The following is a 25,469-nucleotide window of genomic DNA, read 5'->3' on the forward strand; positions in this document are numbered from 1 at the left end:
ATAATAATAATAATAATCTGTAGAGATGAAATCTTGCTATGTTGCCCAGGCTAGTCTCGAACTCCTGGACTTAAGCAATCCTCCTGCCTTAGACTTCCAAAGTGCTAGAATTACAGGCATGAGTCACCACACTCAGCCAATGCTCTCACTTCAATAGTATACACTCTGCAAGGCTGAGAATTCCATTTACATAGTAATACAGCCACTTGCAGGATGCACTCTGGGTTTGGTTTTCAGAAATCTTAGTCCTGTGGCTAAGAAGATGAGAGTTGCTTCCAGGGCAGACATAAAACACTTTCCGATCATTTATGCAACACTTCAGCTGGGAATTTGAAACCCTTAGCTCACCCTTTTCTTTCTCCACTTTGTCCAGCTCAATTAGGAACAGTCAGCCAATCTCATTATAGTACCTATTTGATTAAAATGTTCTAAGATATCAGATCCATGGTCACCCAGAACCTTGCATTTTATAAGGTATTTCATAGAGGCATCTAAACATGGTATTTCGTGCATCTCCACTGGCACATCAGGCCATGGACCATCAGCACTGTCTTTACCACTGGAAACACAGTCATTAGTGCCTTTCAATCTAATCAGATTAGAAAACAAATTCTAGAAAACAGAGCCAATTCAGAAAACTCATACTTAAGATTCCGTTCCTCTGGTACCAAAATCCGTATCAGTCAGGGTTCAACCAGAGAAACAGAACAAGTAGGAGACATATATGGAGAAATTTATGGAAGGAACTAGCTTACATGATTGTAGAAGTTAGCTAGGCAAGTCCAAAATCCATAACATGGGTCACCAGGAAGGGCAGGTGCTAATTCCCAAGCTGAAACTGCAGTGCACAGGCAGAATTTCTTCCAGGAAACCTTAGTTCTGTTCCCAAGGCCTTTCAGCTGATTGGATCAGGCCCACACAAATCATCAAGGATAATCTAGATGTAGATGTTAATCACCTCTACAAAATATCTTCACAGCACCTACAACGCTGTTTGAATAACTGGAGACTATAACCTAACAAAGTTGACACATAAAACCAACCATTACACCTACAAAATCAGAATTTCTGAGGGTGGGGCCAAGCAATGTGTTTCCAAAGCCCTCCACTGATTCCGATGCTCCTTCAAGTTTGAGAACCACTGGTTTAGAAACCAATCTACCTACCTTCTTTCAAAATGTTAATGAAAAATATAAAAAGAAAAAAAGAAACCAAACCAACCAGGAGGAACAGATGTTGGGAGTCAACCACAATGTTTCATTACCATTAGCCAGCCAACATCTGTTGCTTGCAATGAAAGAATCTTAGGAGATTCACCATATGTATGAAGTTTTTAATAGCAAACAACAAAAAATGACTCTATTAAAGTAGGCAGAAAGGGAAATTGTTAACGTATGTATCAAATAGCTCAGAGTCGATGGGAAGGCTAGAGATGCAGGCTTGGGAAGAGGCAGGTTTTCACCATCAGCATCCAGGCAGCACAACCCAGCCAAGATATGCCACAGCAAGTGTCCAGTGAGAACATCTCCCCATGAACTACCACCAGGCACTCGCCAAAGCCTCTGTTAAGTCTTTGACTACTCCGTCCCTGCTGAGAATAATTTCTAATTGCCCTGAGCTCTTAGAACCACTCCCCTCAAAGACCTGAAGGAGGCATCTGATTGACAGAATTTAGTCACATGACCATGCACTAGCTGCAAAGGGAAGAGTACTCCATGCCCCTAAAGAGCAGAGTAGCAAGAAAGACCTGTGTTTAAAAGATAATTATGACACAAAAAGTTAAGATGTGTTATAGAAGAACATTGGAAGGCCAGGTTCGGTGGCTCATGCCTATAATCCCAGCACTTTGGGAGGCCAAGGCAGGCGGATCACTTGAGGTCAGGAGTTCAAGACCAGCTTAGCCAACATGGCGAAACCTTGTCTTTACTAAAAAAAAAACTACAAAAATTCAGGCCAGGCATGGTGATTCACACCTGTAATCCCAATACTTTGGGAGGCTGAGGCAGGCAGATCACATGAGGTCAGGAGTTCGAGACCAGCCTGGCCAACACGGTGAAACCCCGTCTCTACTAAAACTACAAAAAAAAAAAAAAAAAAATTAGCCAGGCATGGTGGCAGGCACCTGTAATCCCAGCTACTTGGGAGGTTGAGGTAGGAGAATCGCTTGAACCCAGTGAGCCGAGATCACGCCACTGCACTCCAGCCTGGGCAACAAGAGTGAAATACCATCTCAAAAAATATATATCCATATGTATACATGTATAGATACACACACATATATATATACATGTGTATATATGTATGTATGTGTATATATACATGTACACATATAGATATACATACATATCTATATATACACACATATATTTATATACACACACACACACAAATTAGCTGGACATGGTGGTGTGCATCTGTACTCCCGCTACTCAGGAGGCAGAAACAAGAGAACTGCTTGAACCCAGGAGGCAGAGGTTGCAGCGAGCCAAGACTGCACCACTGCATTCAAGCCTGGGAAACAGAGCGAGACCCTGTCTCAAAAAAAAAGAAAAAAAAAGAACATTAGAAAAACTTAAACCAGTCTTAAGGAGGTACAAGGTCAGAATGGAAAAGATCAAGCAGCTTCAGACAGAAACCTGCTTGAATCTATAGAAACACCCCTAACTGGTTAAAATACCAGAAACCTCATCTTAACATTCAAAGGTTCTAGTGAACTCTCATGTGTATAAAACTTCAAAGCTTGTCTTCAGTTCCCTTTCACTCCTCTTTGTCCTTTCTTTGCCCTCCTAACAGGGCACACCAATCTTCCACTGAAGTGCCCCAGTCTCCCTTGGCAGTGACCCTTATCTTGGTCCCTAAGGAGACTTAGCTGTACTATCTTATTACTCTGAGTTTTACATTTGGGGAGGTGATATATGTGAACCTTTTCCATAAACAACAAAAGGCCGGGAGTAATGGTTCATGCCTGTAATCCCAGCACTTGGGGAGGCCAAGATGGGAGGACTGCTTGAGGCCGGGAGTTTGAGACTAGACTGAGCAACATAGTGAAACACTATCTCTACCAAAAAAAATAAAATAAAATAAAATAAATAACAAGGAAGTGCAAATACACAACAGATAAAAGAGGAACACTCAGGTGGGGTTTGAAACCCATACTCTGCCTCTTTTCCTCCCTTCCTTCCAGGGACCCTCTGAAAGAACCTTGTAAGAACATCCCTAGGGTTCCCCAGAGTAGCTTGAAAGTCACCAATTAGTCCACTTTTTTTTAGTTTTAGACACCTCTCTTTACATTAACTCATTATTTTCTTACAATCCCAATGATCTGCAGTACTATGTTCAAAAACAATCTTGAGTAAGGTGGGCGCGGTGGTTCACACCTGTAATCTCAGCACTTGCGGGGGCTGAGGCATGTGGAACCCCTGAGGTCAGGAGTTCGAGACCAGCCTGGTCAACATAGTGAAACCCCATCTCTACTAAAAATACAAAAAATTAGCTGGGCTTGGTGGCAGGAGCCTGTAATCCCAGCTACTCAGAAGGCTGAGGCAGGAGAATTGCTTGAACCTGGGAGGCGGAAGTTGCAGTGAGCCGAGATCACGCCACTGCACTCCAGCCTGGCAACAGGAGCGAGACTCTGTCTCAAAAAAAAAAGAAAGGCAACAAACTACATTCTCTTTTACTCCATATCCTTCTACTAAGGAGAAATGGAGTAAGGATTTAGTGGAACATACATAAAGTAAAGCTGTGTTTCTTCTATCAGTTAAAATTTCTACTGTTTCACTGATGAAGAGAGGATAGTTCTAATCGCAATACCCTTGCAACTATCCCCTAAATCATATTTTAAAGTTTTAATAAGGGTTTGTTTTAAATTAGTTCCTATTGGTTGGTGAAAAGTAACTGCAGTTTTAAATAGCAAAAATCAGTAAACACATAAGATATAAAACCGGGGTTTTCAGGTTATGAAGCTTAACTAAGTGTAACCATGCAATCTCTGATGGGTTGGGATGCTTGGAGATTTAATTATTTTTTTAAAAAGCTTTTTGGCAGAGGCTTCCAGACCATTTCTAAATTGCTTTTTGAAAACATTTACCAAAAGACTAAGGTATGACTACCACATAAAATTATTGTTTAGGGAGACAGAACTTCTGCATGAACTTTCCCCTTTGGGAAAATGGGTTGTTTTTTTTTTTTAAAAAGTAACATTTATTTGTGCCTAGGCTAATAGAAAGAATGCGACTAAACCCCTTGTTTTTATTGATTATTTTTAAGATTGAAACAGACTATTACAACAATATTTGAGATTTCACAGAGAACTGCATGCTTTTGTTATTAAAAGACTTTTTTTGAAAAATTTGACCTTTACCTCTTATGAACTGAATATAGAGGTTTCAAGCATTTCTGCCAGCACACAGTCATTCACAACAACCTTCTAGAGCTTATTTTCTACCTTTTCCTACAGAAGGTAATACTCACTTACCAGAAGGCCATCACCACCACTGAATGATTCAAAGTTTCAGAGCTCAAAAGTGATCAGAACTCACAAATTAGCATAATTAGTCCAAAGCTTGATTTAAATGTTTGAAGAACAGCAAACATCAAATAATATAATACCAAATAGAATATTAAAGTCTCTATGAGGTAATTACTCATCAGCTACAACCACCTAAGACTGAAATTTTCTGTACTTAGTTTCTATTAGTACAACACCTTCATTCTTAATGCTTCCTAGGGCATCACAGGTTTTAGAAATTAATGTATTTTTAGCATTCCACAGTAATGATCACTTTCAAAAACTGCAATATACATCTGCATGTTACACTGACATACAACACATAAGTATTTTGTCACACATCAACTTTTAGCCTCAAATAATAGAATACAAAAAGCTATACAGGACAAAACACCACAGCACTTTTGAATATCCCCCTTTCCCAATTGTTAACAGGTAGCACTTTTTCTAAAGAGAAAGTGACGAAAAATCCAAAATTTCTGCATCCAATGTTTGACTTCAACTTTCTACTTTATCGTCTCCTGGTACCACCATATCCTAGAATGAGAGGGGTAAAATTTACATTAGTTTTTAAAAATGCATTAGAATTGCTTATAAAATTACAAGTCATACATGTTTATTGTTAGCAAATGAATGAGATAGGAGGAAAGGAAAGAGTGAGCCACTAGGTGGAACTGGGCTGAGCAGGACAGTGCATCACCTCCCACAGCAACCTTCCCAATCATTGAGCCTACTACACTCGTACATGGTTGCTGGGAATGACAGTTAGGACCCCAAAAAAGAAGATGCATTCTATAGTGGAGCCACCATGGTACAGGCAATACTCAAAGTCTAAGCCAAAAAGACAGAGGCCAGTGGCGCATAAGCCATGCCCTGCTACTTCTCACAACTCCAGTGGTAAGAGACGTAATGTAGGGAGGGTTATGGACTTTAGATGGTTAAGCATTATTTAGACACCATGCCCACGACACACAGGCTACAGGATGACAAGTCTTCCTATCTGGAAAGTCTCTCCATTATTTTCAGGTTTAGATTATTTGGTTTTTATGATTTTCTTTCATATAATTCCCATACATTTCTAGTTGATAGTCATGATTTTTTGCAAGTCTTCTTTCCACTGAGAAGGAGTTTTCTTCTGTCATGATGTCTTACCTAGCCATATATATATATATATATTTTATGTATCTATATAATATATATATGAGTTTTCTTCTGTCATATATAATATAGATATATAAAAAATATATATAAATGAGTTTTCTTGTCATGTCTTACCTAGCCATATATATTAAGACATCATAAGAAAACTCATTTATATATATTTTTATATAGTTATTTATATACATTTTATATATAGTTTTATACACACACACACACACATACATATATATATATATATATATTTTTTTTTTTTGAGACAGAGTTTTCCTCTTGTTGCCCAGGCTGGAGTGCAATGGCGCAATCTCGGCTCACTGCAACCTCTGCCTCCCAGGTTCAAGTGATTCTCCTGCCTCGGTCTCCCAAGTAGCTGAGATTACAGGCATGCGCCACCACACCCAGCTAATTTTTCTATTTTTAGCAGAGACAGGATTTCACCCTGTTGGGCAGGCTGATGTCTCAAACTCCTGACCTCAGGTGATCCACCCCTCAGCCTCCCAAAGTGCTGGAATTATAGGTGTGAGCCACCACACCTGGCCTTACCTAGTCATATTTTTATATATTCTCCCAACTCCTTTTTTTCTCCCCAGAAGTATGCACTATCTCATACTCTAATACCACAGATCAGTTTTGCCTGTTTTTGCATGTGTATTTTATAAAATATAACTGCTATCATCATAGTGTATATATTCTTTCGTGTCTGGCTTCTTTATATTTGGTAGATCTATCCATGTTATTGCACACAACTGCTTATTTTCTTAGTTGCACAGTAACCCACTGCAATACAGCAAACATAACTCAATTTATTCATCCATTTTACTGCTGATGGATATGTGGGCTGTTTCCAGTTTTGGGCATTTATGAATAGGGATGCTACAAACAGTCTTGTGCTTATCTGCCAGCATACAAGTGTATGCATTTCTGTCGCTATATATCTGAGAGCAAAACTGCTATGTCCTAGGTATGCATAGGTTCAATTTTAGGAGGTAGTACCAGTTCTTTTAATTGAATGTATCAATGTATATCCAAACTAGCATTATGAGAATTCTACTCACATTTTAAAACATATTTAAATGTATTTTTCTATCAATTTCAAGAATTAATCACTGTCTATAACTTCTTTCTCCTGAAAGACAAATCTACTCCACAGCAATCTCTCATGGCCTCCTTACCCAGCAGCTCCCATTTTCTGCCAATTAGATTTGATGTTTAATCCAGTTATTCCTTTTTTTTATATATCTTTGCTTTTTACAAAATATTCTCTCAGCATTCCAGTAAACATTATATTTTTGAAAATTAAAATATACCTCAATATCTTTTTTGAATGTTACTGAATTTTAAGTTTAAGTTTCTACTTAGAAAAGTCTAGTTTAGAACTTAAAGGATCTCTAGAGATCACAGAATTAAATACATGTGGAAGCTAGCATACAGTAAAGTTCAAGTTAAAACCTTGGTCTATGGTAGAGCTAAGCCCAAATCAAATCCCTATTTGATTTTTAAAGAATGTTTAGAAGTGGGATTTCAGTTAATTGTGCTGTTAATATTTTTGGTAGGTACACACCAAATAAAACCACGGTGGCTAAATAGATAATCATCTTCTAAAGTTCCAAAACTATTTCTGTACTTTACTCCTAGGTTAAAATGAACTTGTATTTTTTGCTCTTACCTGATGCAGTTCTGGTTTTTGTGTCTGAGTTTGAACATGCCGAATAGCCGCCCAAGCCTCCACGAAGGGGTGAGTAAGCTCTATTCCATGTGCCAGGGTAGGAGGGAGGATAGGACGGGTAGTGCCACGAGTCGGAGAAGGGTGTTGCCGCTCTTTAAAGGCATAAAAGTAGGTTAGGCATTTTTTTCTTGTGGCTATAATTTTTAAATACCTTCCTGTTCCTAAACTGTCAGAAAAAAAAATACCTTTATCAAGTATTTTTTCCTGAATGTTCTGGTATATCAGAATTAACATGAAATAAAAATTGTTTCATATTTCTGCCATTATTATGGTCATTGCTATGGGGGAAAAGTGACAGGGAGTCAATGCCCTTTCTTTCTGAATTTGTACTCAAATAAAATCTAAGCTTAAACTACCATTAATATCTGGCCCCAAGCTCTTTCCAGCCTTACTTTTATCATTCTCCTACCAAACCAGACTAACTGTTCCCCAAATATTGTATTCTTTCCTGCCTTCTCATTTTCTCAGATGTCAACTAAACAGTCTTTTTCTTATAATATCTATGAGGGTGACATAGGAAGAAACACAATGCAAGAAAATAACATATACAACACTGATCAAAACACATATAGTGTACCTTCCCCCTTCCCAGAGAATCTTATTTTTTTTTTTTTTTTTGAGACGGAGTCTGGCTCTGTCGCCCGGGCTGGAGTGCAGTGGCCGGATCTCAGCTCACTGCAAGCTCCGCCCCCCGGGTTTACGCCATTCTCCTGCCTCAGCCTCCCGAGTAGCTGGGACTACAGGCGCCCGCCGCCTCGCCCGGCTAGTTTTTTTTTTTGTATTTTTTAGTAGAGACGGGGTTTCACCATGTTAGCCAGGATGGTCTCGATCTCCTGACCTCGTGATCCGCCCGTCTCGGCCTCCCAAAGTGCTGGGATTACAGGCTTGAGCCACCGCGCCCGGCCGAGAATCTTATTTAATAGGTTAATGTCACCAGAATTTATTTTCCTTAGTGAAACTAAATGCAGTTAAATTGTAAGCAGAAGTCTCTTGAATTAAAGAGCAAGAGAGATAAATGCAAAAAGCTTACCTATTGCTTCCAAACAAATATCCTAGTATTCCACCAGTTCCCAAGCCAGTCCAGAACCCTGGTCCTGAATTTTCATATCCTTGTTGTCCTGTAAAAGCACTGCCAAAACCAGAAGTTGCACCATGGCCAGTATTCTGCGGTCCTTAAAATAAAAATGATTTATTATGTATCCTCACTTAAACATGACATAGTCTACAAAAGCAAAGATAATATAACCAATATAACACTTCAGTTATTACATCTGTACTGAACTATTAATAATACTCAGGCATCAAGTTATTAACAAGTTGTATTCAAAAACGTATTTGTAAAATACTGGTTTATAATGAAGGAGAGCATTTCCCATAGATATGGGAGGAGAGGGATAGATTTTAGGACTGGGGAGGGTCTTGCTATAAAATTCTACCTCCATTTTTTGGCTGTTATAAACAAAACTGCTATGAACACTCCTGTGCATCTTTCTTGGTGCACCATGCACTCACTTCTCCCAGGTATTTATGTAGGAATAGAAATGGGTAGGCATATGTTTGGGTTGTTTTACCATTTTAACTCCTACCAGCAAAGTATGGAAGCTCCAGTCACTCTACATCCTTGCTCACACTTGGTACTCTTGTCTTTTTAACATTAGTCATTATGGTGGTTATCTGGTGGCTAAAAATAATCTCCCTGTAGTTTTCATCTGCATTTCTCTGAAGACTAACGATGCTAAGCACCTTTGCTTATTTTTATTGACCATGTAGATCATGGATTGGGACCCCAGCACTGGTCAGTGGCCTGTTAGGAATTGGGCCACACAGCAGGAGGTGAGTGGCAGGCAAGCAACTGAAGCTTCATCTGTATTTAGAGCCACTCCCCATCACTTGCATTACTACCTGAGCTTGGCCTCCTGTCAGATCAGCAGCAGCATTCGATTCTCACAGGAGCACGAACCCTACTGTGAACTGCACATGTGAGGAATCTAGGTTGCGTGCTCCTTATGAGAATCTAATGCCTGATGATCTGTCACTGTCTCCCATCACCCCCAGATGGGACTGTCTAGTTGCAGGAAAACAAGCTCAGGGCTCCCACTGATTCTACATTACAGTGAGTTGTTAATTATTTCATTATATATTACAATGTAATAACAACAGAAATAAAGTACACAATAAACATAATATGCTTGAATCATCCCAAAACCTTCCCTCCCTGCCCCATCCCACCCCAACCCAACCCCCCTAGTCCGTGGAAATACTGTCTTCCACAAAACTGGTCCCTGGTGCCAAAAAGGCTGGGGACTGGTGAAGTAGATGTCTTCTCTTATTATAAAATGGCCATTCAAGTCCCCTTTGGAGGGCTTGTTTGCCTATTGCTCAGATTTATGGGAGTTCATTGTATGTTCTAGACACATATATATGCCGGAAATATGCTTTGTAAATTTTTCCCAGTCTGTGGCTTGCCTTTTCACTCTCCTAATAGTGCCTTTTGATGATTAAATGTTCTTAATTTAAATAAAGTCTAATTTACCCATGTTTTCTTTTATGGCCAGTACTTTTTATGTTCTGTTTAAGAAATCTTTACCCATCCTAAGGTCATAACAAATATTCTCCTATGTTTTATTCTGGAAACTTAATTGTTTTGCCTTTTATGTTGAGAATTATACTACTTAAAGAATTAATTTTTATGTATAGTGTGAGACAGGGGTCAGGGCAAATGATTATTAGCAAAGTTGATCAAGTTTCTCTGATTAAGAGTAACTTGGCTCACTGTAACCTCCACCTCCCGGATTCAAGTGATTCTCATGCCTCAGTCTCCCAAGCAGCTGGAATTACAGGTGCCTGCCACAACACCTGGCTAATTTTTGTATTTTTATTAAGAGATGGGATTTTACCATATTGGCTGGCCTCAAACTCCCAACCTCTAGTGATCTGCCCACCCCGGCCTCCCAAAGTGCTGCGATTACAGGCATGAGCCATGGTGCCTGGCCAATCAGGCATTCTTAACATAGCGATCACAATATACCTTGGGAGAGAGCAGAACAGAAGAGGTAAAAGAAGTTGAAAGTAAAAAACAAAATGAGAAGACAAACCTCCTTTGGTTTCCCAATGCAACGATTTTCTATTTCAGAACCAAGCACAGGATGCACGAACCTCACACCCACCCTATTTATGGCCACTGCGAGGGAAACATACCTGTGAACTCAGACTTAAAGCCTGGGGGAGGAGGTCCTGCTGAGTTGGTGAATCTCTGGTAACGGTGGGAAAATGGAGGATACTCAGAATACGGTGGAGGAGAATACTGCCCATCACTCAGGAACAGCTTATAGACTACAAAGGCGATCCCAAGGAGCACCACGATGGTAATCAATCCACCCATGTTACAGGAATCCGCCGAGTACCACTTATAATAATAATCAGAGAAAGAGGCAAAGCCGTGCTGCTTTCCAGACTCCTTCAGTTTCTGCAGGCCAAGTTCTGTATAATCTAAATTGTACTCCAAGCCACAAGACCCTCTTAGTACATACTGGTCTTCAGAGGACTCATAGCCTTCACAGCTCACCACAGTTTTTCCAAATTTGTATGCAATATCTAAGTCGGTCTTACATTCCCACTGTGAAGAAAAATAGAAACAGACTATTAGAAACAAACTTTTTTTCATTTAATATATGTTACTTGGGGGCCGGGCCCAGTGGCTCACACCTGTAATCTCAGCACTTTGGGAGGCTGAGGCGGGCGGATCACGAGGTTAGGAGTTTGAGACCCGCCTGGCCAAGATGGTGAAACCCCATCTCTACTAAAAATACAAAAATTAGCCAAGCACAGTGGCGGGTGCCTATAATCCCAGCTACTAAGGAGGCTGAGGCAGGAGAATCGCTTGAACCCAGGAGGCAGAGGTTGCAGTGAGCTGAGATCGTGCCACTGCACTCTAGCCTGGGCGATAGAGCAAGGCTCCGTCTCAAAAAAAAAAAAAAATGTTACTTGGGCTATATATCCGTCATAAAATTGCAAAATGAAGCAAGGGAATGATCCGCAAAATTCACGACAGTAAGTATTCGTGTCTAGAAGGCAGGGAAAATGAGGGGCTTCAAAGATAATGGTGGTATCTGTGTTCTACTTCTTATGCTGGATAGTGCATACACGAGTATTCACTTTATCACTATTCTTCATTCTTTACACATACATGTTATATATCCATCTGAACATATTAAGTATTCCATAATTTATACAATTTAAGCAAACTGCCAAAATGTCAACTTTTTGCCACTGTTCAAGAAGCTTTCTTTAAAAATACAGATTTCTTAAAAGACACTAAGGCTCAAAACAGCATCATATATGAACATCTGGTAGCTACACAAAGCAACAGAGATATTACATAACACTCTGAGAAAAAAACCTTTCTACACAAATTTTATAAAACTATGGACTAACTTTCCAGGGTCCAATTCTATGTAATTCTCTTGTATTTTTAAAAGATATTTAGAAAAACGCAAAAAGAACCCAGGCTAGCCCCAAAAATGTCCACCTTAAAAAAACATATGCCCAAGTTTGGTCTACATTCTATATTTTGTGGTGAAAAAGCAATATGCTTCTTTAACTCTTAAGATACAAGCTAAAGGCTGGGTGCGGTGGTTCATGCTTGTAATCCCAGCACTTTGGGAGGCCAAGGCGCGTGGATCACCCCTGAGGTCAGGAGTTTGAGAACAGCCTGGCCAAAACGGCAAAACCCTGTCTCTACTAAAAATACAAAAATGAGCTGGGCATGGTAGTGCATGCCTATAATCCCAGCTACTTCAAAAATAGAGGCTGAGGCAGGAGAATGACTTGAACCCAGAGGCAGAGGTTGCAGTGAGCCAAAATCATGTCACCGTACTCCAGATTGGGCGACAGAGGGAGACTCCGTCTCAAAGAAAGAAAAAGAAAAGATACAAGCTAAAGTAGATTTAATTGGTTCTGCTGCCCTTCTGCAAATTTTTGTACAAATGATTTTCCTCTTTCAAAGTTCAGACACACTATTTTATTTCATTTATAACAGCCTTATTGAAATATAATTCACACATACCATACAATTCACCCATTTCAATGGTTTTTAGTATATTCACAGTTGTGCTACCATCACCACAATCAATTTTAGAATATTTTCGTCACCCCAAAGAAATCTTGTACCCATTAGCAGTCACTCTCCATTCTGCCCTCTGCACCCCTCCCAACCAACTTTCTGTTTATATGGATTTCCCTAACTGGACAGTTCACAGGAATGTAATAATACAATATGTGGTCTTTTGTGACTGGCTTCTTTCACTCAGCATAACATTTTCAAGATTCATCCACGTTGTAGCATGTATTGGTACATACGCTACATAATATTTCTTTGCATAGATATACCACATTTTATTTATCATTCATTAGTAATGGACATTTGAATTGTTTCTACTTTTTGGCTATTATGAATAATGCTGCTATGTACATTTGTATGCAAGTTTTTGTGTGGACATGTGTTTTCAATTCTCTCGGATGTACACCTTGGAGTGGAATGACTGAGGCATACAATGGTAACTCTATGTTTAAACTTTTGAGGAAATGCCAATTTTCCAAAGCAGCTGGACCATTTTACATTCCCAACAGCAGTGTATAAGGGTTTCACTTTCTCCACATCCTCATCAGCCTTGTTATCTTTTTTATTATACCCATCCTACTGAGTGTGAAATGGTATCTTACTGTGGCTTTGATTTGCATTTCTCCAATGGCTAATAAGGAACATTTTTCATGTGGTTTATTTGTTACTTATGTATCTTCCTTGCAGAAATGTCTATTCAGACGCTCTGCCATTTTTAACTTGGTTGTTTTCTTTTTTTTTTTTTTTGAGATGGAGTCTCGCTCTGTCACCCAGGCTGGAGTGCAGTGGCGCAATCTCAGCTCACTGCAAGCTCCGCCTCCCAGGTTCACACCATTCTCCTGCCTCAGCCTCCCGAGTAGCTGGGACTACAGGCGCCTGCCATCACACCCGGCTAGTTTTTTGTATTTTTAGTAGAGACAGGGTTTCACTGTGTGAGCCAGGATGGGATGGTCTCGATCTCCTGACCTCGTGATCCGCCCACCTCAGCCTCCCAAAGTGCTGGGATTACAGGCGTGAGCCACCGCACCCGGCCTTTATTGAGTTGTAAAAGTTATTTTATATTCTTATTACACATCCCTCACCAACTATGATTTGCTAAGCTTCCTCCCATTCTGTAGGCTGTCTTTTCACTTTCTTGATGATGTCCTTTGACAGTCAAAAGTTTTTAATTTGGATAAGGTGCAGTTTTTCTTTTGTTGCTGTTGCTGTTACTACACTGTTTTTAAAATAATTTTATTTGGAGGAAGATTTATAAGTTTGCTGACTTAGGTAAATAAAACAAGCTAACCTTATATTGGTATTTCATGTTAACTACCACTTCCTTAATCATGCGTACTATAAGTAGCTTCTAAGTACTGTATTTAAATTTCAACTCTTGGAATAGAAGGAGTTTCTCTCCTGCTACTAAATGGCCTCTCTCCAGCTACTAAACATAAGCCAATGTATGATATGCTCAACACTCCTTTGCTCATGCTATTCCCTTCTCTAGCCTTTCCTCTCTAAAAATGTTATCATTCCTTCCTAACACAGCACAAATACCTCATCCTTTAAATCCCAATGACTCCAACCAGACGTGACTTTATAATGTTGTGTTGGGACCTACATGTAATCTGAGTACTTGTCTTACCTCCTCTACTACTAAGAGAGCTTCTTCATTCTACCTTATCCATTTTTGTATATTGCAATTAATACATATTTAATGAATGACATCACCATTACTGCCTTTTTTCCCATCAAGACTGTAAAAGTCATAAGTCAAGTGGGAGTGAGACTTCCACTATAACCCAGAGGATTCTATGATTCAACTTAGCAGTACTGGGGGAAAATATTGTGAAGTAAGTATTACCCAGTACACATCAACTTCCTCTCTGAATTGCAAAGACTATGCATAAAGGTTGTATCAAACAAGAATATCATTCTGATGGAGAGGGGAAATTGTCAACACAAGTTTCTTGCCTTGTGACCGGTCGTCTTAAATCCCTTTTGAAAGCAGTCAGAATACAAAGTAGAAATACGTAACTAGTGATTTAAACTGAATTCATTTAACAAAATCTATATTTAAAGCATACTCAGTTTTGGAACTTCAAGGAGATGCTCTGCTCGTATACAAAACACCAGTGTCCCAAAGACAATAAATGAAACCTGCTGAAATGCTTCCATTCAAAAGTAACCACCCTCAGTTATAAGATAATTTTAAAATCAAGTGCTAGAAGCACAATAGAGATATATGAACCCCTACTATTTACGATCTATAATTCCTAATTATCTCAATTTTGTCTTAAGGGTAGGTTGGTATTCTTTGAGGAATGACAGGAAAATGACAACCACAAGAGATCCCCTATCCCTCACCCTCAAGTATATAAAAAGTTGTGAAAATTTACAAGTATCTTAGAAGGAGGTCATGGTACAAAAACTACAATAAGTATTTTCAGGCTTTAAAATCGGTGCATTTCTTTTGGAGGCCATTTCTTCCACAGGAAGAGTGACTGATTTACTTACATATTTTAGGCTGATCTGAGATTTCTGTATGTGCTCCCTCAAAATACTGAATAATGTCCCAATAAACAATTTACTGAATAAAAACCCCCATTTAGACTGCCATCACTGTAGTGGATATTACCTGTACATCATACCCATCCCAGCCTTTGTTCTGACACTGTATGACTTTTGGGGTATAAGAATCACAACCAGCTGTGCCTCCAACACATTTCAACTGTGGGATGGGATCCAGCCTGCGGGAGGTGGTATAGCGGTCATAGTGGAGGGTAAGAGCTTTTACGTCCCGCAGCAACATTCTGTCTGAAATAGCAAGAAAACAGAGGAACACAAAGTAAATATCATGTCAGAGAAAGAAAGGTTCGTCCTAACAAAACTCTCGTCATAGGAAATGCCTTTCTCACCTTCTGAGAATGGCTAAGAGAGGATGAATCCATCTCTCAAAGCTATCCCAACAACATTCAGGCCTTCTGCACAAAATTCAGGTCACACTTTTAAGATCTCCCTGCATTTCAGGCCAGATGCTTCTACAGCACAAGTTGTACATCATTTTTGCTAAATCAAAAGAACAAAAAGTTCACCAACCTGAAACATTGTACTACTGTGTAATAATAACAGTGGTTAATTAAAAAGGCAAAAATATAAGCATGTTCCTGAAGCACATTTAATGATTTAAATGTCCATCAACAGGTGAAGAGATTAATATATTCTGATCTATTACAGTGGAATATTCCACAGCAGTTAAAATGAGTGACCTAGAATTCATGTATCAAACTAGATAAATGGCAAAAACATTTTAAACAAAATACAAGTTGCAGAATGTTTTGTATGATAGCTTTACATAAACCTTTAAAAAAGGTGAAACGATACTACGTACTGTTAATGTCTATATATGTATATAACAACAACATGAAAACACATATGGGAAGGAATAAACACCAAATTCAAGTAAGTATCTAGTCTACGGAGAGAGAAAGGAAAGAGATTTTATCTCTATTCCTAATGTTTTATTACTGGGAGTGGGGGATTTGTAGCAAATATGGTACAATGTGATAATTCAATAAAACTAGGTGATGACTACATGTATGTTCACTGTACACTTCTGTATGTTTAAATACTTTAGATATTTCACAATTTTAAAAATCAAAACTATTTAAACTATTTCACAAACTAAAAAATTTAAAACATACTGACAAGAGACTTTGAAAGGAGGAGTCAAAACAATAAAATTATGTCTGGTATTCATGTACAAAAATGAATTTCTAGGTGGCTCACACCTATAATCCCAGCACTTTGGGAGGCCGAGGTAGATGGATCACCTGAGGTCAGGAGTTCGAGACCAGCCTGGTCAACACGGCAAAACTCCATCTCGACTAAAAAGACAAAATTAGCTGGGAGTGGTGGTGCATGCCTGTAATCCCAACTACTTGGGAGGCTGAGCTGGGAGAATTGCTTGAACCTGGGAGGAGGAGGTTGCAGTGAGCCAAGATCACACCATTGCACTCTAGCCTGGGCAACAAGAATGAAACTCCATCTCGAAAAAAAAAAAATGAATTTCTATGCATTACTGCAAAATAAGGACAAAATCTTCTTATTTATCATGTTGTGGATTATTGATGGAAGATGCTGTGGATTGGCTCAGTCAAGATCCACTTCATCCTCAAACAGGTGTGCCTTCCTGCAAAGCAAAAGGAATCCCAAAACCTCTTGCAGCTGTAGTTGCCAAAAGCAATTTCAGTTCTGCCAACCAGAGGGACTAGAGCAAAATCCAGAAAGCAGACCCTAGACTTATACCGTGCTCTGTCCTTCAGCTAGCAAACACAGGCATGGAGACCGTGGGTTTTCAAACTGATAGTATCCTCTAATCAGCTTCCTGGCTGTCAAGAGGCTTGACATGAGCAACCTATTTTTCAGTGTGGCAGATGTAATAGACATCACTTTCTATCATTTTGTGAGTACCCAATTCCCTATATTCAACCTGTCAAATCAGCAGAATTTGCAGCCTCCCAAAATTCTACTAAAACTATAATAAATACATTGTTTTAATGATGTGAATGACTGTGGTCAGGTAAAACCAAAGAGGAGATGACAGCAGAATTTTGGAAGGAGAAAGCAAATAGACTAATGGTAGGTGACTAGACCTAAGTGAAAGTCAAATGCCAGAACAGCAAAGGGGGGAGACTGAGAATCAACCTGATGTACATAACAGAATCCCCAAAAAAAAAAAAAAAAAGCAAAACAAAACAAAAAATGGGAAATGGCAGCTCTGGAATGAGAGATGCCTGAAATACACACTACAGGGTGAAAGCTACTTGAGAAGAAGCCATATCCCCAGATCCTCTCCCCAACTCCACACTGTTCTAACTCCCTCTTCCCCACTAAGGAAACTGTCTGGATATGTATTCTCTGGAGAGGATAAAACTGAAGAGATTTGCATTGGGGACCATCTGGCATAGTAGAAGGCATGGGTACAAAAACAACCATCAGGGAACCCAAGTGACTGTGTGCACTCTGACAGCTGAAAGCACAGTTCTCCTTTCCCATATGGCGCACAAAATGCTAACAGCCATCCCCTCGTCCTCTGTGGGAGACTGGAAGACTATTCCCTTGGTAATCTAACCAAGAAGAAGTACCTAAATACAGTGACATCAGGAACTTCCTCCAAAAAAAGAGCAACCTAGGTCACCCTGTTGTGAAGTTCAAAATCAAAACTGCAACTGCACACTGATGGCTTCCAATGAGCTTTTTGGTTCCCCAGGGTTAACCGTTAGCAGGGAGCCAAGGATTACTAAAAACATGACGAAAGTCCCTGCTGTGGTTTGAATGTGTCCCCCAAAGTTCACGTTAATCCCCAATGCAACCATGTTGAAAGATGGAACCTTTAAGCAAGCTCTGCCCTCATGAATAGATTAATGCTACTCTTGCAGGACTGGGTTATCGCAGGAGTGGACTCCTGATAAAAGGATGAGTTAGGCCCCTTTCCCCTCTCTCACTCTCTCCCTTTTCTGCCTTCCATCATGGCATGACACAGCAAGAAGGCCCTCACCAGATGCCAGCACCTTAATATTGAATTTCTCAGCCTCCAGAACTGAGAGAAATGAATGTAGTTTTTTAATAAATTTCCCAGTCTGTAGTATTGTGTTACAGTAACATTAAACAGACAAAACAGCCCCTAACATGAAATATAGCAACCAGGACAGAACAGAACAACAACAAAAGGAAGCAGGAGGAAAAATGAGACCATGCAGAAGAAGAAAACTTTTTAAAAAACACTGTAATATCCTCAGAGAGATAAGAGAAAAAGTGCATTAGGGCCGGGCGCGGTGGCTCAAGCCTGTAATCCCAGCACTTTGGGAGGCCGAGACGGGTGGATCACGAGGTCAGGAGATCGAGACCATCCTGGCTAACACGGTGAAACCCCGCCTCTACTAAAAAATACAAAAAACTAGCCGGGCGAAGTGGCGGGCGCCTGTGGTCCCAGCTACTTGGGAGGCTGAGGCAGGAGAATGGCGTAAACCCGGGAGGCGGAGCTTGCAGTGAGCTGAGATCCGGCCACTGCACTCCAGCCTGGGCGACAGAGCCAGACTCAGTCTCAAAAAAAAAAAAAAAAAGAGAAAAAGTGCATTAATAAAACAATCATTTTTAAAAGGAATATTCAGAAAAAAAACAAGAGCTTTTGGAAATTAAAAACAGGACAGCTAAGATTAAAAACAACAAAACTGCCAGGTGCAGTGGCTCATGCCTGTAATCCCAGCACTTTGGGAGGCCAAGGCAGGCAGATCACCAGTGCCCAAGAGTTTAAGATCAGCCTAAGCAACATGGCAAAACCCTGTCTCTACAAAAAAATTATAACATTAGCCAGGTGTGGTGGCACACACCTGCAGTCCCAGCTACTCAGGAGGCTGATGTGAGAGAATCACCTGAGCCCGGAAAAGTCGAGGCTGCAATAAGCCATGCACTCCAGCCTGGGTGATAGAGTGAGACCCTGTCTCAAAACAGAAATAAATACATACACACATACATATAACAGAACTGTCAGAAGAAAATCTTCTAGAAAGTAAAGCTAAAAGAAAATCTTCTAGCAAGTAGAGCAAAAAGGCACCGTACGCGGTGGCTCATGCCTGTAATCCTAGCACTTTGGGAGGCTGAGGCAGGCGGATCACGAGGTCAAGAGATCGAGACCATCCTGGCCAACATGGTGAAACCCTGGCTCTACTAAAAATACAAACATTAGCTGGGCATGGTGGCATGTGCCTGTAGTCCCAGCTACTCCGGGGGGCTGAGGCAGGAGAATTGCTTGAACCCAGGAGGCAGAGGATGCAGTGAGCCGAGATCGTGCCACTGCACTCCAGCCTGGCGACAGAGCAAGGCTCCATCCGAAAAAAAAAAGAAAAGAAAAAGAAAAAAGAAGGTAGAGCAAAAAGACAAGAAAGTAGGAGGGAAAGGCCACGCACAGTGGCTCATGCATGTAATCCCAGCACTTTGGGTCCCGAGATGGGCGGATCACAAGGTCAGGAGTTCGAGACCAGCCTGGCCAACATGGTAAAACCTCGTCTCTATTAAAAATACAAAAATTAGCCAGGTGTGGTGGCGGGCACCTGTAATCCCAGCTACTCGGGAGGCTGAGGCAGGAGAATTGCTTGAACCCGGGAAGCAGAGGTTGCAGTAAGCCGAGATGGCGTCACTGCACTCCAGCCTGGGGGACAGAGTTAGACTCCGTCTCAAAAAAAGAAAAGAAAAGAAAAGAAAACAGACAGTAGGAGAGGAAAAAAAAAAGAAAATTACCAGTTCAGGACCAGTTCAGAAAGTCCAAAAATCCAACAACGGTTTCAGAAAGAATGAACAAAGGAATCTGATTAGACAAACTCCAGGCTGTAATTCAAGAAAAACTCCCACACTGAAGGACTTGAGTTGTCATACTGAAAGGGCCCAACAAAAACCCAGGCCTGAGAAACAGACCACACAGAGGCACACAAAAAGTGAATTTCAGAACACCGTAGATGAAGAAAGATTCTATTAATTGCCAGAAGAATAGGGGGAAAACAAGCCATATAGAAAAGATAAGACTTAGAAAAGCTTCAGATATCTCAACAGGATAGAAAAAGAAAATGGAGAAATGTATTCAAAAACTCTAAAGGAAAAAGTCTGGCTGGGTTTGCCAACCATCGCTTTGCTAATGGTAGAACACACTGACGTTACAACATATCCTATGATGTATTTCCCACAAGTATTTAATATGAATCTAATCAATCCAATAAACTTAAGGTCAATACCCTATCTATGTAAGAAAATATATATATAAAGAGACCTAAATATACTTCCAACCAGGAACCCACTAGGGTTTTTGGGGGAAAGAAATTATGTTAAAGGTCCTGTGAACAATTTTTTTTTTAAAAAAAAGAACACATAGCTTACCAGATAGTAAAGGTTACTATAAAATTATTATAATTGGTCGGGCATGGTGGTGCATGCCTGTAATCCCAACACTTTGGGAGGTCAAGGAGGGCAGATCACCTGAGGGTCAGGAGTTCGAGATCAGCCTGGCCAGTATGGTGAAACCCCGTCTACAAAAATTAGCTGGACGTGGTGGCACACGCCTGTAGTCCCAGCTACTTGGGAGGCTGAAGCAGGAGAATCACTTGAATCCAGGAGGCAGAGGTTGCAGTGAGCCGAGACTGCTGCCACTGCACTCCAGCCTGGGAGACATGAGTGAAACTCCATCTCAAAAAAAAAAAAAAAAGATTATAATCAAAATAGTAGGGAATTGGAACAGAGACAAGGAAATTGTGAAACAAAAGAAAGATCAGAAACAAATTGAGATACATGTGGGAATTTGGTAAGATGAAGTGGTCTTTTTAATTTAGTGGATAAAAGATGTCTTCTTTAATAAGTAGCAGTGGCATAATTGACTATGCAGCCACAAGAAAATTCACCTAAAGCTATATAAAAACTTAATTCCACATGGGCTAAGGATCTAAAATTTCCAAAAACTATATTAAAATAAACTATGCTACATTAAACACAAACTACTACCTCCTCATAAATAAAAAATAAAACAATGAAAACGTTCAATGGTTTAGAAAAATCAGACTGTATTAATCAACTAAATAACAGAAATAATAAATTGAATTTATTGTAACAGAGTTGCAATAATGCAAAGAACACTGAGCTAAGTTGGTGTCACTAACTGGCTATGACTTTGGCCAAGGCACTTAATTTACCTGTGTAGAAGTTTCCTCACCTACAAAATTAATATGCTATCAACCTTGAAATGTGTTGTGAAGCTTAGATGTAATTTATTATCTGGCAGAGTACTTGAAGCATAACAGGTGATCAGGTATGATAAACATTACTCAAAGTTTTAAGATGGAATAGCATTACCATAATCCTATAGCATCTTTCTTCCCTAGAGATTCTTAAGGTCCAAGAACAAAATTCTAATACCCACGCCCCACTATTCACATCAGTCAAGGGACACAGGAGCTCCCTGAACTCCAGACTCATAAATCAAAATCCATGGCAGGTCTCAAACAGGATAAACAAAACCAAACTCTCCTAAACCTGATCATCCCACATTCTTCCACATCCATGCTTCTAGTTGCTCCAGCCAAAAACCTTGGATTTCTCCTCATCTTCTCTCCTCTCACTCCTACATCTAATCCTTCAGAAGATCATGTTAGCTCCACCTTCCAAACAGGTGACAAGAGAATCCAGCTACTCTAACCAACTCCACTGCTCCTCCCCTGGTCCAAGCGGTCACCACTCTAAGAACTTACTGTACAATATTAAAATAGATACCAATATATATTAATTCACTGGTTTACCTGCTTCCCTCCTACCCTCTTCGGTCCGTTTTCCACAGAGCAGCCCAAATGACCCTTTAAAGATATAAGTAATTTCAGGTCATTTACTCCTCCTCCCCACTTCAGGTTTCCAGTCAAATGTCACCCTAACAGTGACTTCCCTGACCAATGTACGTTTTTTAAGTCTCCACTTCTGCCCGCACAACATGTCCTCCTCACCCTGTTTATAATACACGGTGCATACCAATTTTCACAATATAGCATGCTGTTTACATGTTTATCTGTTTATTGCTATTTCTCTCCAATAGAGGTAAAGTCCTTGGAGGCAAGACACTGTTTTGTTCACTGCTATATCCCCAATACCCTGAAGAGTAACTTAACATAAGACTACATTCAATAAGGAATTTTGAAAATTCTTTGGTAATCTCTTTAGAACGGTGCTAATTTTTTTTTCCAGACAAATTACTGCTCAACGTGAGCTAAAGGGCATCCAAGTCAAACAAAAGATAAATTAGGGAGCTGATTAATGCTTTACTAGGCCAGGCGCCGTGGCTCAAGCCTGTAATCCCAGCACTTTGGGAGGCCGAGACGGGCGGATCACAAGGTTAGGAGATCGAGACCATCCTGGCTAACATGGTGAAACCCCGTCTCTACTAAAAAATACAAAAAACTAGCCGGGCGAGGTGGCGGGCGCCTGTAGTCCCAGCTACTCGGGAGGCTGAGGCAGGAGACTGGCGTGAACCCGGGAGGCGGAGCTTGCAGTGAGCTGAGATCCAGCCACTGCACTCCAGCTCGGGCGACAGAGCGAGACTCCGTCTCAAAAAAAAAAATGCTTTACTAAAAGACTTAATAAAAAGTATGCCAAAGAAGTACCTTCATAAAAAAGTTCCTCAAAGTAAACTTTGAGGTAGAATTTACATAAAACAATTGAGTTTACTCTGCAAAATACTGTGGTGCTTTGTGTTCCAGAACAATAGTTTTACAGCGTAGATAAAACGAGGAAGTGGTTCATCTTTAAATCTGCTTCTTCTTTTATAGTTTTTATAGTCCTTCTGACTCAACTGTAAACTTCCTTTTTAAATTTATTTACGAACTGATTCAAAATTCAACAAATTAATGTTTCATTCTAGGTTTTCAACTGTAATTCTGATCAAGTCTTCCACTCATATACAACTTTCTAGAAATACAAAAGAAAAACATACAGACATTTAAATACAAAGTGGCTTTTTATTTTTTGATAATAAAACGTCCACATCAAATGACTACTCAACGTGATGTGCTTGCAAATAGCACCTTCTCTCTCACTTCAGCATGTAAGAATAAAATAGGCTATTACAGAAATAAACCTGTTGCTTAAACTCGACAATGCAGGCATTTCCAGTCACCAAATCACAAAGGCAATATGCTTTCCATGCCATCTTTACTCCGCGAACCAAAAATGATGTTTTTTTTTTCTTTTACAAAAGTACAATGTAACAGCATGCGTCATTTATTAAATGAAAAAAGTCAAAATCTGTATCTAAGTATATAGACATACACGTATTAATTGCACGGAATATTACTGATCCCATGAAAATTCTTTAGACAATTTTAATACCGTACTGACATAAAAGAACCTCTTCCCTGGAATCCACTGAGCATGTGCCACCACCAAAAAAGAAAAAAAAAGAGAGAGACAGAAAATTATTTTTTAAATTCTTCTCTACGGTGAAAGCCAATGGGAAGAGCTGGTGCCGCGCGACGGACTTCACTGCAATCTTCAGAATAACAGGCAGGGGTTCTCATAAAAACGCGGTGGCTCACGCCTGTCATCCCAGCACTTTGGGAGGACGAGGCGGGTGGATCACGAGGTCAGGGGTCGAGACCAGCCTGGCCTATATAGTGAAACCCCGTCTCTACTAAAAATACAAAAAATTAGCCGGGCATGGTGGCGGGCACCTGTAATTCCAGGTACTGGTGAGGCTGAGGCAGGAGACTCTCTTGAAACTGGGAGGCAGGCGGAGGATGCAGTGAGCCGAGGTCACGCCATTGCACTCCAGCCGGGGCGACAGTGTGAGACTCCGACTCAAAAAAAAAAAAAAAGAGTGCAATCTGCGAGTCTGCTAACAGACCTGTGAGGTCTGCAGCCCTGTCCACTAAGAGTGACTCAGAGACTGCGAGTGGCAGGCAAGGGCCGGCGATAGCAACAGGCAGCCATGACAACAGCCGGCCACGATGACATCACACAATCACACAGCCATAACAACAAAGCAGATGCGCAGGTGAGTGTCCAGCTCTCCAGTCATACTCAGAGATGAGAAAGAAGACGGTGGGCAAATTCCGGGAGTCCGGAGCAGGGAGAAAGGGGACGTTAAGGATCCCCAGCCGTCCCGCCCCGCCCACTCGAGCCATCCCTACCCGCCTACCAGGACGCCTGGGAAGAGCAGCGGAACCAGGGAGGGCACCAACAGCAGACAGGCCAGACATGGGGAATCCGGGCACCTAGGCTCCGGGAAGACGGCGCACGGAAACGCAGGGAAGCCTGCACCGGCTGACGGCGGCGGAAAAGGGCGAGCGAACGGCCTGAGGGCCCCGGCAGCACTCACCAGGGTCGTTCCAGCCCAGGGCAGGGCCCGCGGTGAGCAGAAACAAATGCAGGCCGAGAAGCAAGCAGTGCCCGGCCGCTCCCGGCCCGCAGGCTACGGCCATGGCGCTCGATGAAGATGGCGCTGGGCTGTCAGACGCCTGCGGGCCGAACCCGGATACGGCAGCGCGCGCGACGCTTCGCAGCGACACCGAAATCTCTGGCGGCGGCGCAGGGACTGTCAGACTGCAGAGTCGCAGACGCAGCCGCAATGGGTCAGTGCGCCAACCCTACGTCACTGCCGACGCGGCCAGTGGGGCAACGTGAGTGGCCGTCGCCGGCCCCGCCCCTAGAGCGCCCCGCGGTTTGGGGCGGGGCGAGGCGTGTGGGCGGGGCCGAGGACCAGGCGAGATGCGGCAGGAGGCGGGTTCGAGGCGGGGCGCCACGGTGTGGGCTGGGCCGAGGGCCTGACGCTGCCTCGCCCGCGGGCGGGGCGAGGGCTGCGAGCTGCTTTGTTGTGTCTGGTCTGAGATTCGGGAAGCTTCTGTGCGTAGGCGCTGCAGTTTGAGCGGCTGAAAACGTCACGACGCGAAATCTAAGAAACGTAGTCAAATGATGTATTATTAAAACCTCAATAACTGTACCAAGGGAAGTTCTGTGCTTTATTCAGCTCTATGTGTTCAGCACTTAGCATAGCGCCTGGCGGATGGTCAGTGTTCTTTGACTTGTTGCTAAATACAGAGAAGATTCAGCCGAAAGGTAGCAAGGAAATACATTGTCTGGTTTCAAGGCTCAGAACCTTTACATGGTTCCTTACTCATGGAGGCCGGAAGACTGTATAAAATGTCAGGAGGAGAAAATATTATCTGAATGAAGAACCAGCCAGAGAAAACAGTTCTCTGAACTTTGAGGTCTGGCAGGCCTGGGTTTCTTTCTTTCTTTCTTTCTTTCATTCATTCATTCATTCATTCAATGAGTATATGTTGAATACCTAATACGCACCAGGCACTGTTTTAGGCGTGGAGGATACAGACAAGATCCCTGTACTCATTGAAATAGAATAGGACAAATGGGCAGGGCGCGGTGGCTCACGCCTG

The 25,469-nt window shown here is 41.3% G+C and overlaps 1 protein-coding gene across 4 annotated transcripts; it reads right to left on the minus strand.

The window, feature by feature from the left end:
* Positions 1-4,238: 4,238 nt before the first annotated feature.
* SARAF (store-operated calcium entry associated regulatory factor) lies at positions 4,239-24,760 on the minus strand. Of its 4 annotated transcripts, XM_025393787.1 has the most exons (6): positions 24,395-24,760; positions 15,131-15,309; positions 10,590-11,007; positions 8,422-8,563; positions 7,332-7,483; positions 4,239-5,044 (listed from the first exon to the last, which is right to left on the minus strand). In XM_025393787.1, the coding sequence occupies exons 1-6, from the start codon at positions 24,495-24,497 to the stop codon at positions 5,019-5,021; spliced, it is 1,020 nt and encodes a 339-aa protein (XP_025249572.1). In that variant the 5' UTR covers positions 24,498-24,760; the 3' UTR covers positions 4,239-5,018. The 4 variants fall into 4 exon arrangements, with proteins under 4 accessions (XP_025249572.1, XP_025249575.1, XP_025249571.1 ...); XM_025393790.1 differs by lacking the exon at positions 15,131-15,309; XM_025393786.1 differs by lacking the exon at positions 4,239-5,044 and having other exon boundaries at positions 6,107-7,483; positions 24,395-24,680.
* Between the last annotated feature and the right edge of the window lie 709 nt (positions 24,761-25,469).

The sequence above is a fragment of the Theropithecus gelada genome, chromosome 8, assembly GCF_003255815.1.
Source record: "Theropithecus gelada isolate Dixy chromosome 8, Tgel_1.0, whole genome shotgun sequence".
Lineage (NCBI taxonomy): Eukaryota > Metazoa > Chordata > Mammalia > Primates > Cercopithecidae > Theropithecus > Theropithecus gelada.